The sequence below is a fragment of the Oryx dammah genome, unplaced genomic scaffold (genome assembly GCF_014754425.2).
Source record: "Oryx dammah isolate SB20612 unplaced genomic scaffold, SCBI_Odam_1.1 HiC_scaffold_4, whole genome shotgun sequence".
Classification (NCBI taxonomy): domain Eukaryota; kingdom Metazoa; phylum Chordata; class Mammalia; order Artiodactyla; family Bovidae; genus Oryx; species Oryx dammah.
In genome coordinates, this window is record NW_024070188.1 from 66,879,636 (window position 1) to 66,898,153 (window position 18,518).

General features: G+C 35.3%; 1 protein-coding gene across 5 annotated transcripts in view; it reads left to right on the forward strand.

The window, feature by feature from the left end:
• ADGRG6 (adhesion G protein-coupled receptor G6) overlaps positions 1-18,518 on the forward strand; it is a 154,507-nt gene that overhangs the window by 80,887 nt on the left and 55,102 nt on the right. For 3 of the 5 annotated variants that reach the window (XM_040238588.1, XM_040238585.1, XM_040238586.1), the window contains exons 5-9: positions 4,071-4,139; positions 6,325-6,408; positions 12,536-12,621; positions 15,439-15,491; positions 17,038-17,100. In XM_040238588.1, coding sequence (XP_040094522.1) covers positions 4,071-4,139; positions 6,325-6,408; positions 12,536-12,621; positions 15,439-15,491; positions 17,038-17,100 — 355 coding nt within the window. The remainder of the gene's footprint in view (positions 1-4,070; positions 4,140-6,324; positions 6,409-12,535; positions 12,622-15,438; positions 15,492-17,037; positions 17,101-18,518) is intronic. The other 2 variants (XM_040238587.1, XM_040238589.1) reach the window with 1 other exon arrangement.

The window sequence follows — 18,518 nt, forward strand, 5'->3', positions numbered from 1 at the left end:
AATGAAATTTAGACTTGCTACCATACAGTCAAACTGATGAGATGTTAAAGAAAATTGTTAAGCATCTTACTCTAAATCCTAAGTCTTCTGATTTTCTTTCCTTCGTTCCACCTCTCAGCTCTTTGATACCCTGCTGTGGATGTGTAGTTCGCCTGAAAGCTTCTTTCCCACAATGTTGTTCCCTTATCTCCCTTTGTCTTCCAGAGATACTGTATCAGTGCCAGAAGTGGCCTTAGGAGCCTGTGTCTGCCAACATTGTGTGTAATTTGAGCAGCACAGGAACTCTGTCCAAGGGTCTCCTCTCTTGCATGTTATGTGGGCTGAGATTTCCTCAGTCATTTTAAGTTGTAAGAGCTTTTTAGTGTTTAAAAGTTCCTTACTAAAATGTAAATACCTAAAGGAGAAGTAAGGTCCTGCAAGAAGGGGGCATCAGTTCAGTGTGATGGGCAGAAATAATGGGCAGAAAACCTTCAAGATCAAATTCTAGGCCAGCTTCAGCTTCTACCTCTCACATTCTCTTCCTCCATAGTACACTTGCTATTAAGTCTTTAATCTTTAACACCGCGCCTCACCCACCCCATCTCTGCTTCCCTTCGTAGCCAGGCTTCCTCTTTTTCTGCATTCACTTCTCAAACATTGGAAATCCACAATTCATTGTTCTCATGCTACTGAAGGGAATTTCTTTAGAGCTGTTAGCAAAATTCCAAAGTGAAGGGTCTTCTCAGTCTTTATCATTGTGGACCTTACTGTATACTCAATGTGGCCACACCCTCCATGAAACTTTCTTAACTTGAATTCTGTAAAAATCATTGACAAGAGCTATTTTTGCCCTCTCAAATCTATAGCTCTCTCTCTTTTTTAAAAAAAATCTGATACTTAAATATAGGAAATCTGTGGTTCCATCAAATCTACACCCTAGTTCAGATGATCTCAAACACATCTATAGCTTCTGTGGAGTACTTCCCTGCTAGATCTCTTACAAAAACATGTACACCTGCTCATGTACCAGCTGACACGTGGTACCTCAGTTCCTATTACTTTTAGCCCACCCCACCTGAGTTTGCTTTTCTTCCAGTATTTACTGTCTGAGACCATTATGTATCAATTTCTCAAGTTGAAAATTAGAAATTTTTTTTTTCTGTTCTTCGTATTCTTTCTCCATTCTTCAGTTAGTCACTAAATGCTGTTGCTGCTGCTGCTAAGTCGCTTCAATCGTGTCCGACTCTGTGCGACCCCGTAGACGGCAGCCCACCAGGCTCCCTGTCCCTGGGATTCTCCAGGCAAGAACACTGGAGTGGGTTGCCATTTCCTTCTCCAATGCATGAAAGTGAAAAGTGAAAGTGAAGTTGCTCAGTCCTATCCGACTCTTAGTGACCCCATGTTCTGCAGCCTACCAGACTCCTCCGTCCATGGGATTTTCCAGGCAAGAGTACTGGAGTGGGGTGCCATTGCTTTCTCCTATTCACTAAATAAATCCTGTCTTTTCCATCTTCAAGTCTTGTATCCATCTCTTTCTGTCCATACTCAGTGGACTCGTGATATGAAGCCTGAATTATTAGTCTTATTCAGGCTTCTTGTATCTCCTCTCTTTTAATTAGTTATGGAGCTTCAACAGTGATTGTTTTAGATTTAAATCTAATTTTCTCACCAAGTTCCTTTTTGTTTTTTCCCGTTTCCTTTAAGAAAGGGTTCAAAATGTTCACAGTCATTCACAATGCATTCAGTAAACTTTGAGGACCCAGCTACTATGTGTGAGGGATACACCACTGGAAGAAAGACACAAAGTTCCAGAATTCATAGTGCCTGCATTCTACAAGGCCCTGTACAGCTGTCTATTGCCTCTATATCTGATCATTCCTACCATTTTCTACAAATGTCCTACTCCAGAAATGCTGTGCTATTTGGGTTCACAGATGGTTTGACTACATTCTTGGTGTGCACGTGTGTGTGCTTAAGTTGCTTCAGTCATGTCCTACTCTTTGTGACCCTATGGACTGCCAGGCTTCTCTGCCGGTGAGATTCTCTAGGCAAGAATACTGGAGTAGGTTGCCATGCACTCCTTCAGGGCATCTTCCCAACCCAGGGATTGAACCCACATCTCTTACATCTCCTGCACTGGCAGGTGGGTTCTCTACCATTAGTGCCACCTAGGAAGCCTTTTTCTTGGAATTTGTCTCTGTAATTCAGTCTGCCAGTAATAACCATCTCTAGTCTCTTATCCTCTGATCAGTATACTGACTCCTCATATTTCCAGTTAATCTTTGTAAAGGATTTTCTATTCACCCTTCTCACCAAACTGCTGGTCACATGCTCCTTTGGACCACTATGCATCTATATTTCTCTGTGAAAACTGAAGCCACCTCCCATTCATGTCTCTCTGAGAGCAGAAACATAATTTTGAAGCATTCTTCTAGCCTCCCTGTCTCTCATACTGTTAATGGTGAATGAATGTTTATTGAATGAACATGTAAAGGTCTATAATAAAATCTTGCCAGCTAACATCACAGACCAGAGGCCCAAGGGTTGGCTCTTTCTAAAATAAAATGATTTCTTTCTTGGGCCAGTTCCTTGAGGCAATTAAGAATGAAGAAACTATGCTCCTGAGATGCTGCTAAATTGTTGGGATGCTTTCTGCTTACGCACACAGTTAATCTAATTAGACATCTTTTGTTGGCTCATGTACCTGCTCTGTCTTCGTGTACCATTGCCACAGGAAGTTTGGAAAATGTTTAAATATTAGAATATAGTTACTATTACAGAAATATTCTTTAAAAATTCAATATATGTGTGTATATATATATATGTGCATTTTCTTATTGTTCCGTTACTCAGTTATGTCTGACTTTTTGCAACCCTATAGACTGCAGCATGCCAGACTTCCCTGTCCTTCACTATCTCCCGGAGTTTGCTCAAACTCATGCCCTTTGAGTCCGTGGTGCCATCCAACCATCTCATCCTCTTTCTCCCCCTTCTCTTCCTGCCCTCAGTCTTTCCCAGAATCAGAGTCTTTTCCAATAAGTCAGCTCTTTGCATTAGGTGGCCAAAGATTTATGTGTTTGTATATGTTTATATTTATTCTTCTGTCCTTAATCATAGTAAAATATGCTTTATGATGTTTAGCCCATCTCCCTCAGCCTCAACCTATTGATAAAAGCCTGTTAATAGCCAGAGAGAGATTTAGTGCAACAGAGAAAATCCACTATTCCTACTAGAAAATCAGCTCAAAATTTGTTTCCTGCTGAGGATGAGTCAGGCAAAGCTTGAAATAAAAAGGCACAGAGACCAGCTTGAAGTCATGGAAACTTATTTCTGGAATTGCAGCTAGTATGTGCTAGGACCTGTGAACCAAAAGTATGTGTTTTATGAACATTAATAATATCCATGTTCACTTTTGAAACTTATTTTTCATGTTCTTATTATTTCATTTGTATGAATTTCCACCAAAGCTTTATAATTTGTTTTGTGAAAAGGTCCTAAACTCTTATGCACAGCTTAAGGGGTAGTAGCACTTCTTTTCCTTTCATGTGTGATTAGGGTCAGTAGATTGAGTTAAAAATTTTGAGAGAAATTTCTTTTTTTTTTTTCATTTAATTTAATTAATTTATTTATTTTTAATTAATTTATTTTTTATTTTACTTTACAATTCTGTATTGGTTTTGCCATACATTGACATGAATCCACCATGGGTGTACATGCATTCCCAAACCTGAACCCCCCTCCCACTCCCCTCCCCACAACATCTCTCTGGGTCATCCCCGCGTACCAGCCCCAAGCGTGCCATATCCTGCATCGGACATAGACTGGCAATTCGATTCTTACATGATATTATACATGTTTCAATACCATTCTCCCAAGTCATCTCACCCTCTCCCTCTCTCACTGAGTCCAAAAGTAGCTTGATTTTACATTTGTGGAAATTAAGACACAGACGTTCTTGATGTTAAAATATTACTGGTGGACTTTTCCAAGGCTGCTCCTTTTACACCAACCAAATGATTGGTGATTTTTTTTTCTGGATAATATCACTAAATCATAAGTCATATTTGTGCAATCTTTCTGTGTTGATCAAGGTTCCTACCTGATTCCACTCCCAGCAGCAGAGCTAGTCAGCTGTGCAGATTTGGGGACCCTCTGCCAAGGTAGGGAGTCAACATCGTCCTCTGGAGTGTCTGTTTCTTACTTGCTGTTTTGGAAAATGTACTTGTCATTGTTTTGAATTTTATCTTCATTTTTACTTGAGAAGCCAGAAACCAGCAAACCAGAAGAATTTCTGGATGTGTTTTAGTTGTGTGGGTGCACAGTGTCGAGAAAGAATGCATTCACACACTGGATGACCACATTTCCATAAAGCACTGAGTTTCTAAAATGTGAATAATTATATGCTATTAGGAAGGGTTGACTTCATTTTTTTCCCTCTATTTCCTCTCAAAAATATTGTCCAGTATAAATATAGCAATACAATATTTTGAAAAAGTATTCATGTCTAGAAAACAAGAGGAAAAATTAAGTTGAATAGTCAATTAAGTTTAAAACAAGGCCATGAGGCAATTTATGATGTGCAATGTAACTTAAATATTAAGATAAAAATAGTTATCTTATTACTAATATGAATGTAATTTTATTAATTATTACAGTGCATAATGACCATACTATGATCAGTATTATAATTATATATTATGTATTGAATAGTTGCATGCTGAATAATCCATAGTTGCATAAATTTTAAAATATTTTGCTTTAATTTTATCATTGCTTCTTCATTTCCATCCATTTATTCTATTATGTACTTCATTTTGAAGTAGCATTTCTATATGCCACATTAAGAATCATGACCTTGCCTTTTGTAAAGTTGGATCTTTTATTAAGAAGGTCATAGGATTAAAGTGACGGGTTAGAAGTGAGACTAAATGAATAGAAACCTAAGTTCTCTTTTATAGTTCCAGTGTGGAAGTAGGGTAGGCAGGGAGAAAGGGTGCAACTCATTATTATTTTTCTTTTCTGAGACATTATTTCTTGATATTATTGTTGATGAATACCTTAAGATAAGAAAGCGATTAAGTAGTCTCTTTTGATGAACTCAGTGTGGTTTTAAAATAGTTAAATGAAATTTTAAAAAGCCTTAATTTTGCTTAGTTCAAGCTGTGAATTTTTTTTTCTTTTAATCTGAAACTTAGATGTATTTTGCATTACATAAATATAACTGATTGTTCACAATTTAAAAACATAAAAGATTTCAAAAAGAATCCTCATTCTTAAGTGTTGTATATTATTTTTAAATGAAAAAGTTATTTTAGTTAAGAATAGACATTTTGATTAAGGAGTTCAATATTTTCTAAAGATCCTTTGGAAGGTAATTCTTTTTATAATTACTGAAATGTTTTAAATTTAGGTAATTTTTTTCTAATTAAAAGATCCTACCCAGGGATCAAACTTAGGTCTCCCTTGTTGCAGGTGGATGGATTCTTTACCATCTGAGTCACCAAGGAAGCCCATTTAAAAGAAATATGTAACAAATAGTTATTGTACATAGAAATGTACATCTTATACAAATATACTCCTAAGATAAACTAAAAGAAAATTATATGTATAGTTATTTTACTACTTACATTGTTCCTCCAGAATCCCTTAGGAAGATATTATCAAAACATTACATAGGGTTTAATCTTTGAGTTTTAGTAGAATCAGAAACATAGCTTTGACATAATGCTTTGAAAAATCCCTCCTGTAAGGCTTGCCCTTACGAAATCCATTTTGTCCATCATTGTTTAGTAAAGTTATTGGGATCTTTAGATGATTGATGTCATCCACACATTTCATTCCCTTTTTTTTCCTTCACATTTATCTTCTCTAGGAGTATATTTCCTTCTGAAATTTTATTTTGCTACTCTCAATGTATCAGAAAGACTAACTTAGTTTAGATAATTTTCAAGCTGACAGGTGGTGTTCAGACTTCCTTCTCTAGCCTTTCTTTTTTATAGACTTGGGAAACTGAGTTCTAGGAAGGTTTATTCATTTACTCTATGATCGTCAGCCTCTTGATAGCAAACTTAGGTCTAGAATCCGAATGTTCTTTCTCCATTCTCTTTGTGCCAGTTCCAGACTCTTGTACAAGATGGCACCAAAGACCATGGGAACAGATTCTTAATGTGCTATAGAAGGCATTGCTTCATTTTATACATTATAACCTTGAAACTTGTGTTTAGTGGCAAGAAATAGTTTCTGTTCCTCCTCTATATATTTTCATGCATCAATTATAGATTGCTTATCCATATTAACTTTCATGTGCTTTTTGCAAAATTACATCTTTCTCATCTTTATTACCAGCTACTGTAAACCCTCCTAGTACTACATCACCCATTGTCACCACTAACATGCCCGTTACTAACAGAACCGATAAACAAAGGAATGGTAAGAAATCGTTACCTTTTATATTTGTAGTATGTCTGACTTGATGAACACCTGTATTCCAAAGATGGAAATATCTAATGTTCCAACAAATTGTCTGTTGTTAAAATCAATTGGTACATTTGTACATTTGCAAGACTAGTAAAATAAATATCATTTGATTGCCTTGAGTTCCCCAAATAACCAATGAAATGAGTACACATCTAGTATCACATCTCTGAATTTTAGCTAAAATTTCTTTCAAAGGAAGCTTTCAGGGAAAGACATTAATTAAATGGAATGAGTTTGCATTATACTAGAGATCCAAGAAGAAAAATATTTATGGCATTCTGTCAGGTTATTTGCTAAAAAAACCTGTTTTAAAGAATTTTGCAATCTCAAAAAACTACATAAGTTTAGTAATTTAATTTCTTACTGAGGCCAACGTTATGTTCAAACATTTGTGACATTTAGATAATTTTTATACAGTAATAGTTTGCTCTTTGTTTTTATTTGTTGAGGAATAATGGCTACCTCCAGTATTCTTGCCTGGAGAATTCCATGGACAGAGGCGCTCAGTGGGCTACAGTCCGTGGATTCGCAAACAGTCAGACATAGCTGAGCAACTAACACATACACACACACACACACACACACACACACACACGCACACTTAGAATGTGATTGGATATTAACTAAATCATAAATCAGTTTTTGATTGACAAAACTTCAAGTAACTGCCAATACTTCCTGTTTTTTCCTTGTACAAATACATTTCTGTTTATATTATTTATAATTTGCAAAGTTATATAAGATAAGAAATGAACTGGGGAAATGTCAGGTTGATTATTTAATCTGCTACCTATATTGACTACATATATAGCTTTTTGGTAATTCAGAGTAAGTGGTTTCAGTTTCTTCTGAAAAAGAGAAATTCCAATCAGGTGACCACATCATTGCCTCAAACACAGTAATATTCTCAAATATGAGGTATTAGAAACAAAGGAATTTTCTCAACCTCAATCATTTAACTTGCAAGGCCAAGACATCTGTGATGTATCACCAGGGACCAAAACCCAGAGAAGAGAAACTGGCATAGTTTTCTTTTTTTTCATTTTTTCTTTTGGCTTTGGGGGTTACATCAACTTCCTCTGTAAGGACATTTAAATTGAAAGTATGGAATATTTTACATGAAACGTAGATATAAATTTCATTAGGGTTATAAAGACATCGATTCAGGGAAGTGTTTATGGTTATTCTGGTAGTTACGCCAAGGAGATTTATGATGGAGCAAAAATTCCAGCAACCCCCAAGAAAGCAAAAGCAGCTGAAATTTCCAGTGCATATTTCACATGGACTCTAGCCAGTAGATGGGAATATTATAATTCTAACTAAGTATTTCACTCTTTGTATGAACATACAAAGAGCCTCTGTGGCATTCGCCCTCTAGGACTGGCACATCCTCTACTGCCCAAGAACGTTTACATGATGCTTCAGAGTCCTCGACTTGGTGGAGTGGAGCGGTATTCACTCAATCATGTCATTTCTGACATTCTTGAAGAGAGCCTTGTTCAGTCCATCTCTCTCTGCGTCATAACCTTCATGGGCGTTTCAACAAAAAAAGCAAATGTTAGAATCAGTTCAGATGGTTTGATTTGGCCACTTTAAAGAAAGAAAACTTGAATTCAGATCATTCTTCATAAAAATGTAATCTGAACACTTAAAAATATTTGAAAGTCCGCATGTTGTAGAAATAGTCTCAAATTGTGTACTTAAACTTGTGCAGCATCTCAATTTTAGCACATCCTTGAACCATCTCTACTATTTATAATAGATTTTTTCCCAAGAAAAATTGACTCACTTTTTAACTTAAACATTTATATTTATATGGAAAATATCACAATTGTAAACTGAAACTAGTACTGCTTGTCTTAAAATAGAAGTGTAAAGTGAAAATAAATATAATGAAAACAATGCTACTGAATTCTCTCTATATCCATTTGCCTTCTCACATCTCAGCACTTGAAGCCTTCATTATTTTTTTTAAAAAGGGAGGGTTCCAAGACCCACTGTAATTAAGTTTTTTGTCTTTGGTGTAGTTAAATTTGAAATAATTGAAAAGAGAATTACTTGTTTACCTTGTGAATAAATAGGATTTAATGTCCTATTCTAGACTATCTGAGATCATTCACATGCTATCAGCAATTTCAAATACACTTTTCTTGGGAAACTGATATAGTAAACATTCTCAGGGCTCAGATCTGATATATTAGAGAATGCTGTTTTGTTCACTATAAGAAAGATACACAGCTATCTGATGTGTTATCTACCTTATCCAGTCTTATAAACTCTGCACTATCAAAGAAATTTACTATCAAAGAAATCTAATTCATTAGTCATGATTTGCTGGTGTGGTGAGGGAAGAGGGATTTAAATTGTCTGGCAATCAGATGTATTTTTTGAGTATATCAAGAGAATTTGTTTTCATGGCTTTAGTGAAATGTCCCTTTTCCCTTGCATAAAGGTTTTTTTTTTGTTATTTTTCAATAGGATTTTAATCTGATAGTTCAGATTATATACTAAGAAAATCTTATCTTTTAAGCTACTTTTCACAAACATATTTCTATATGAGGAACAATTTAGGAATTCCCACAAATAACCTTTGTGCCTTTTCTACTGCATTCCCAAGAAAAGCTCCTGGACTTATTATTATTTCCATTCCAAATCATATGTTCTGTGCTTGAAGCATCACTGTACTGCTGCTGAATATTAAACTTTTGTGAGGTTAGCACAAGCAGTCAAAGTAAGGAACTGACTTTGTTAGTCCTTATTATTCTTCTAAAAACCTACAAGTGCAAATTGTATCACTGCTTCTAGTTTCTCACATACATTTCACTACTCAAAAAAATTCACTCTCAAGGTATTCATGTGGACCCAACAGTCAATCTAGCTTTATATACCAAATAACTTAAAGAAATTGTATGTGTGATGAGCAGTACTCTAGTCATATAATAAATGCCACTGTCTACTATAATTGCCTCTGCACCAGTCAAAGGAGTCATCTTGAATGTAAAATAGCATTTAATTTTTACTTTAAAATCTATCTTTTCAAATACATATTTTAAAGCCCACCTTTTCAAACCTACTTCATTCCCTTGAATGGAGAATAATCTTATTTCTAAATGTTCCAAAAATTCTGAGAAGAGTGTTAAGAAAATTAAAAAAGGGAAAGATCTACAGCCAGGCATATATTTTGATACCAGATCTGTTATGGCAAGTAATGGTTTCTGCTTTGAAGTTTTGTGGGGCTGGAAGAGTCATCTAACTGGAAAAAAGTGTCACGCATTCTTTAGACTGGGATGTCATTATTAGGACAATACATACAGCTTTTGAAGTCTCTGGAACAGATGAAGATTTGTGAATAGCTTTCTTATTGAGAAACCATAGGATTTATAGGAGAAGGTGACTTGATTACCAGGATGACCTGGAAAAGTCTGCATTGATGTGTCTCAATTGTGCATTTTCTGCAGTGGCAATGCTTAAGTAAGTAAGTAAAGTCACTCAGTCATGTCTGACTCTTTGTGACCCCGTGGACTGCAGCCCACCAGGCTCCTCAGTCCATGGGATTCTCCAGGCAAGAATACTGGAGTGGGTTGCCATTTCCTTCTCCAGGGCATCTTCCTGACCCAGGGATCAAACCCGGGTCTCCCGCATTGGAGGCAGACGCTTTAACCTAAGTCAGTTATTTCGCTGCAGTCCAAAACCTTTCTCACCAGACCTTAGTGGATATTTTATCTTGCTTTAACAGTTCATTCTTGCGCATTTCTTTGGATTACTTGTTGACTGCATTACCCAAAAATTTTAAATAAGTATAAAAAGTAGACAGCATTGAATAATTTTTGCTGAATATACAAATATCTCATTCTGAGGCTTCTGAAGCAGGACTATATGAAAAAAGATCCATAGTATGGGCGAATCTCCAACACTTAGGGGTAGGTTGTTTGGTATAGTCATAGATTTTATTTGCCATAAACAACATAATACTGGGAAGAGTCCTATAGGGATTTAGACTGACTCTGATATGGAATGTCTTTCTCATTTATAAAAACAGTGAATTAGAAAAAAAAGTGAGAAATATTTTAAATTAAAAACAATCTTAAATGTTTGGATTTCAGAAATGTGAGTGATTAAAAATACTCATTTTTAATATTTTGCAGGATTCTCCTGAGAGGGCAAGACTGTAATTCCTAACACAGACACATGCTTTAGGTCTCCATCTAGTGGTAGCTTGTCAGTTTTAATACTTAACTGGCATCAGGGGACATGCACAGAATACCCCTTGATCCCTAACATTGGTGTAGCATCTTGGACTTCTGGACCTTAAATTCCCTCTGAGTCATTCAGAATGTCCACGATTTGATATGATAAGGTCTACAGTATAAATTTGTTTGTTTGTTTGCCTGATTTAATTATCATTTATTTTACATACACTCCTGTAATTTTTCATTCAGAATATTTTTTAAAGGAAGATAAAGTCAAGGTTATTAAAATATCTGAAGAGTTTTAGAAGCTGGACTTCCAATAACTTAGTATGCATAAACTAAATATCCTTGGACTTACACTGATCTCATAGACATATTATTACATCTGGGAGTGGTGATTTTTTTTTTTTAAGCATGAGTTTCTGTCCCCTATACTGGAAAACATTCCTTTAGGAGTGTGACTGGAATCTACATTTTGGTGGATTTGGGAGTTCCTAGGAGACATACTTTTGTACTTTTATGTACTACTTCCCCCACATCTTCATTAAATCTTTTCCCCACTGTTTTAATAATATATTTTTACATTTGCTATGCATATTTTGGCTTCCCCAGTGGCTCAGCAGTAAAGTCTCTACCTACAATGCAGGAGATACAGGTTTGATCCCTGGGTTCGGAAGATCCCCTGGAGAAGGAAATGACAACCCACTCTAGTATTTTTGCCTGGGAAATTCCACGGACAGAGGAGCCTGGAAGTTTACAGTCCATGGGGTTACAGAAGAGCTGGACATGACTGAGCGACTAAACAACAAACAACATGTGTATTTTATTCATGTTTATAAGCATGGAGATAGATGACTGATTGACAATAATGAAGAATCAATATTTTTTCTCTGCATGATCTACCATATTTAAAAGAGTCTTTTTATCATTACTATTTGTAGTAAGATATCCTTTAGCACATATCTAGAGAAATTTAGCAAACCCTGGCTGGTTAGTTTGATTTTCATTTTAAAAAAAAGAAAAATATATATGTATGGCAGACTACTTTAAAGATTGCACTTCTCTCCTGCAAAAAAGCACAACTTCCTTCTGATATAGGATTTTCTTTTACAAGCAAGTCCAGTTGAAAGTCCATCTGCAAATATTCTTTGTTTTTTCCTCCTTTACTTGATACAAATGACAGTAGTTATGGAATTTTGATGAAAAAATCTGGTGAAAATGAACCCAACAACTTAAGTAGAAGAAAATGCTTTAGTGGGGCAGGGGAAAGAGGATAGAGAGAATAAGGGTCTGTGGGTGAAAAATACGTGATACCTATTCTTTTCCAAATTAAGTTCTGCCCATCATCTTACTCAAGTTTTCACATCTCAAACTATCATTCTTCATAATGTTAGAAAAGGATAATTTTTGGTTACAGGAAATCAAATTATACATGAAAAATCATTTAACAGACAATAGGGAGAAATGTATAGAATTAAGAATTATGAAGGAACATTTATAGGTGATAATTTAGAAGCAATGACTTATCTATAAGTAAACTAAATGATAACTATTTCTAAAAAGTTGCAAGGTCACTGGAAATGATCTGTACAGAAAATTTCTGTACCTATGTAGAAGGCATTTCTTAGTTGCTCAGTCGTGTCCGACTCTTTGCTACCCCATGGGCTATACAGTCCATGAAATTTTCCAGGCCAGAATACTGGAGTGGGTAGCCTTTCCCTTCTCCAGGGAATCTTCCAAACCCAGGTCTCCTGCATTGCTGGTGGATTCTTTACCAGCTGAGTCACAGGGGAAGCCCTTGTATGAAATTATGTCACTATAAATGTAAGCTGATAAGTGTATGACTGTAAAATATAACTAATGGACTGAATCCTATTTCCAATGGACAGATGGGATTATTTATAGAATTTCCATAGTGATTCAAAACATCCTTCCTCACCCCGAGGTGAAAGTACAGAGCAAGGTGGCAGAATGGGTAAGTGGATTGTAAAATTTCTGTTTTGGGGCTTTAAACTAATCTCTGGGAATCTGGAAACACTCTGCTGTCTAACTGAACCCACAGATCATACTGAAATAAAGATACTGTTCATTATAAATGTATGGAAGTGTAAGTGAAGTATTGCACCTTTGAATAGAAAGTGAGGTATAGTTGAATAAAGGACAAGAAAGTGAGCCTAATGGGCTATTATGTCAAATAAGAAAAGAACAACACAAATGGAAAAGTATTTTGAGAGGTATCTTTATTTACGGTAATAGTTGTACATTTTTAGCACTGTTTTTGAGTCTTTGATTAAAAACCCAAGTGTATAAAAAGTATATCATGAATATCTTCCACCCATCCTTAACACTCATCTGCCTGGAAACCAACTGATCTGCTTGAAAATCACTGTGAATTTTTCTTGTTTTTTTTCCCAAGAATTTGTGAATGTAAAAGAAAATGGCTATACATTCTTATGTTTTTCTTTTTACATTAAAAATAGAATGTTGTACACACCATTCTACACTGTACTAGATATTTGGGTTATAATTTATTTAACCAGTATTCTACTGGTGGAAATTTTGGTAATTTCTAATTTAAAAAACTAAACATTTTATTTTATTATTTTATAAATGCATGCTATATATATACATTATTATAAATATATAAATACATGTTAATGATTTTTTCCTTCTCTGATATAATATCAAAAATTTAATTTCCCATAGGTTTATATTTTTTATTATTTTATTTCCTATCTACAGCATACTTTGGGACCTTGTACTGCTTTTATTTACTACTACAGTTCAGACAATTTTTGTGGAAAAAGTAATTTGTCATTTGGGTATACATTCTGAAGTAAGAAAAATGGGTTTCTTATGTGGTAGGGCATATACCAAGGCCGCATTTCTAATAAATGTGGCCTTGGTAGCAAAAAAATGTTATACCATACACTGAGAGATAGTGATGATAATACTTTATATATATAAAAGTATATATACTTTCTTCAGATATATGTATTTGTATATATATATATTTGAAGAATGGTAGGAAAACATAGTTTTATTTTTAAAGGCTGTACCCTTTGCAACAAGTTACCCACAGAAAACAAAAGTATGTAATTAACAACTCTGTTACAAAAATTGAGGCGGATCCAGTAGATCCAAATTCCACTTGGATCTAGCGGAAATCCAAGAAAAGTACTACTGTCAACTTTCTGGAATGACATATTAACCTTAGTAGCTAATTCAAACACTAGATGTATTGAATTTCTAAATAGAGAGAGGGCTTTACAGAATGAGTTTAATCTTGCATCCCATTTTCTTCCACATTCTTCTTTCTGCTTTTTTAAAGTCAGAATGTTTTCAAAAGATAAAGTTTTTTAAATTTATTTTATTGAAGTATAGTTTATTTTCAATGTTGTGTTAGTCAAAAGATAGAATTCTTTATTCTCATTCTCAAATGAACCACTTCTAATGTTATTAATTCTGTAAATCAGCATTCATTGGGGAGTTTATGCTTTAGGCAAGGTATAATTTTACATTTATATTTATTTCATGCATGGTTTTCAACATAGCATCATTTTTCATCTGAAACTAAACTTAAGTGGACATTTATCCTTAAGACGTAAGATACGAAAGCAGGTGTTTGGTAATAGAGAAAGTATAAGTGGTGTCCCTATTTCATATTATTACTATTTACAATTTAAAAATAATTTAATGCTTCTTTCCAGAATTTCCTAGAATTTACATTCAATTTAAAAATGCTCACAAGGAAGGCTAAATGTGTGTATGAAGTGAAGTGAAGTGGCTCAGTCGTGTCCGACTCTTTGTGACCCCGTGGACTGTAACCTACCAGGCTCCTCCGTCCCTGGGATTCTCCAAGCAGGAATACTGGAGTGGGTTGCCATTTCCTTCTCCAGGAGATCTTCCCAACCCAGGGATCGAACTTGGGTCTCCTGTATTGCAGGCAGACGCTTTACCATCTGAGCCAAACAAGACCTAAAAAAACTCTTTGGAGGTGATATATAAATAAGAGAATTTCATGTCAGTAAAGAAATCAAAATATTTTGTGATTGTATTGGACATATGGAAAGTTTTTTTTTTTTTTCATGGAGAGGAATCCATTGCTTCATTAAAAAGTTTAGTGCTGAGACCCATAAAAATTGTTAAATGACCACATAATTATCAATAACAGTTCTCCATAATGTTGATCTTTGTTTTTAAAGGTCTATATTGTTAATTTATCATTTTTCTTACTACTGATATTCTTATAAGATGATAATTGCTAGAAAAACATGTGTTAATGCACCTCGGTGTTTGTTGAATGAAGAATGTGAAAGGTGTGTATTGTGTGTGTCCTGTGTACTCTATTGTGGATAAGTTCTCAGTGTTAGAGCTGACTTGAAAGCCCATTATAGAGAAAGCCCTAATAATACAGGCTAAAGAGGAAAGTATGATGTTTCCATTCAGATAGACTTGGGTTCCAGTCTGGGATCTGTTACTTCTTAGTTGCAGCTGGGTGAGCTATTTCATCTCCGTGAAGCTTAGTGTCTTTGTGTAATGGGTGGGAGGATAGTGCAGATAATACCTATCTCATTAGCTGTTGTGAGAATGAAAGAAAAAACATTGGTAAATTTCTTGGCATACAGTGCCTCAGTAACTGTTATGTGTACCTTTCTTTCATTCCTTTAGCTCTTTGGAATTTTCCCAGAGTCTTATTCCAATAACAGTTAAGGGGAGAGAAGAAACTGGATTTAAGTTTCTTTATTTTTTAAGTGTTAATTCAAACTCACCGTTTCCATTGTATTTTCAGCTCAATTCAACTTTCCAGAATTGGAACTACACTGTTTATGTGGTTAATATCAGGTAAGTGACAGAATAAATTAAGAAATAGAAAGTAGTGTCTAGGGGACTTGCCTAGAGGCCAGTGGTTAAGACTCTGTGCTTCCATTGCAAGGGGCACAGGTTTGATTCCTGTTAGAGAAACTAAGATCCCACGCGCTGCAAGGTATAGTGCCTTCCCCTTTCCCTCCCCCTGCCACATGCAAATAAACAGGAGTGTCTAATTTACTACTACTCTCTCTGTGGTTATACCTACACACACATACACATGAAAATACAGAAATACACACTATACTCATAATCTTTCTAAGTAACTCTATATATTATATCATTGCTTTGCACAAAAAGCTTCAATAGTGCAATAATGGTTTAAAAAATTTTTGATTGTAGATCCCAATCATTTTTTAAAAATTTACCTTGTACTCCCAAAATATATTTGTAATTTTAAATAAATTTTATGTATGCATGTGTGTACATGTATATTACTTAACCAATATATGTTATCATGTAATATAAATAGAAATTAGTTGCTTCTCACACACCAGTAGATCATCAAGAGCACTCCCTGGTTTGCATGCACCTGTTTGAAGACCACTTTTTCTATAAAATAAGACATCTACAGTGTGATTGCAACCTAGCTTTTCAAAATTAACTTTCACTAATCTTCTATTTAAATACTCCTTGAGTCTCTAGCAGAAGAGATTTTCCACCTGTGTTATCTACCTGTCTTCCTCTGCATCTTGATTTTATAGTTTTACAGTTTCTAAAGTGTATTTGTGCTGTTCTTCGCTTAGTCACTCAGTCATGTCCGACTCTTGCAACCCCATGGACTATAGCCCACCAGGCTCCTCTGTCCATGGGATTCTCCAGGCAAGAATACTGGAGTGGGTTGCCATGTCCTCTTCCAAGGGATCTTCCCAACCCAGGGATCAAAGCCAGGTCTCATTTACTGTCCGAGCCACCAGGGAAGCCTTAAACATGTATTCCATGAACCTGAGATATATCGATAATATATCTCACAGAAAAGAGGATCAAAGAGTGAAATTAGTTCAGAAGCAAGTTTCTGTATATCTGAGCATCTCAGGTTCTTTCATGTACTGATATGCATTATGAAATCTTCGAAAGAGAGAGAAGTCATGTAGTTCCAAGTTTTATTTGGCCATGGAGCTGATTTGTCTCAGGCTTAAGAAGGAACTGGGACCTCTAAAGACACATTTGCTAACACTGGCTTAGAACGTCCTCTCTGCCTCTTCCTCTCACCGCCTCAAGTTTTGTCGCTGATCACGCAGCAGATGAGGTTGAAAATGAATACGCACACATGCATGCTAAGTCACTTCAGTCGAGTCTGACTCTTTGCGACCCTGTGGACCATAGCCCGCCAGGCTCCTCTGTCTATGGGGACTCTCCAAGCAAGAATACTGCAGTGGGTTGCCATGCCCTCCTCCAGGGGATCTTTGTGACCCAGGGATCAAACCCTTGTCTCTTACGTCTCCTGCACTGACAAGCGGGTTCTTTATCCCTAGTGCCACCTGGGAAACCCTGATAATGATATACCTGTTTGTATTCACAGTTTTCACCTGAGCACAGGAGAGGACAAGATTAAAGTGAGGAGAAGCGTTGTGACTGACCAAAGGTAACGCTGACAAGGTCTCGCAGAAAATGTGACATCTTTTCTTGTGTTCTCTGTTTTGAATGTCCTGTAGAGAAATAAAATCAAGGAGGTAGGAGAGAAATGTTTATTTTGAGTAGCACATTTAAATTATTTCTTTAGCTCTAATGAACAAATCTTCCTTTTTTCCTATAGTTAAAACTGTAATATAAGCCGACTCAGTAGAAATATACATCTGATAAAAAAATAATTCAGAATTGGAACATTTATTATTTTTAGTATTGATAATTCCAGTTTATGACAACCTATTACTTGTTATCTGAAATTTCATAGACCTTCAAAGAAGAAAAAATAATTATAGTGTTATTTTAAGTAAAGTACTTATGTACAGTAGCATCTAATAATATGGGTAATAGGTGCTGAAATATTTTCAGCATTCAAAGCCATCAGCTAATTTTCTGAAGTCTTCATTTTTAAATTTATATCAAGGTCATGACTTAAGCAAGCAGGTAATTTAATAGATATGTTCATCATATATAAATAGTGGGCATTTAAAAACCAACTGTTCAAGAGTGCTATGTAGTAAAAAAACAATGTAAACTCCCAAGGAAAATACATGAAGTCGTGTCAGGTCGTATACTGCATCTCCACAGAATAAAAAAAAGTCAGCTGAAAAGCAAAAGTTTACATCTCTTACTCAGTTTCAATTGACTGAATTGATATGTGTATTTACAACTATAGAGATGGAATATATTTCTTTTCCAGGTCATATATTCTTATAAGAGAAGCTAGTAATAAAATTTCATATGAGAGTTGACCAGAGAGTTTTCTTATTTTTTTCTTTTTCTATTCAGAAAAACACATTAGAAAAACACACGTTTCTCTATTCGTTAGAAAAACACACGTCTTTAAGATTATATTTCAAATTTACCATTTCTGTGTTTATTCAACAGACTGGATTGGACCATCTGATTAGGGAAAGTTATTGTTTATTTTCTAGAAATGTTCCTTTTTCTTTATGATCTGAAGATCAGAGTAATATATTTAATGTATCTTAACACTGTCTTCTTGATGGTAACAGGATTTTTCTCCTTGATTTAGCCAAATAAATTCTTCTCCAGACCTTACTGCTAGATCATATTGAACCTGGAATAATAGATCCACAATTATCTGGATAACTTTGCTGGACACTTTGTCTTGCAGTTGGAGCAGCCCTAGTTCAAAGTGTCTCTAGTGCTATACCCTCTTCATAGGACTCAAACTCAGATTCTAATAATGCAATTTGATGAGAACAACCAAATAAAATATTTTCCAGAAGTATAAAATATATTAAACTCATGCCCTTTGGAAGCATTATCACCCTCATCCTGGCCACCTTTATAACCTTCATCACAGCATCTCCTTGGAAACTGTTTCCAAGCACTGTCTTATTCGTTGGCTCA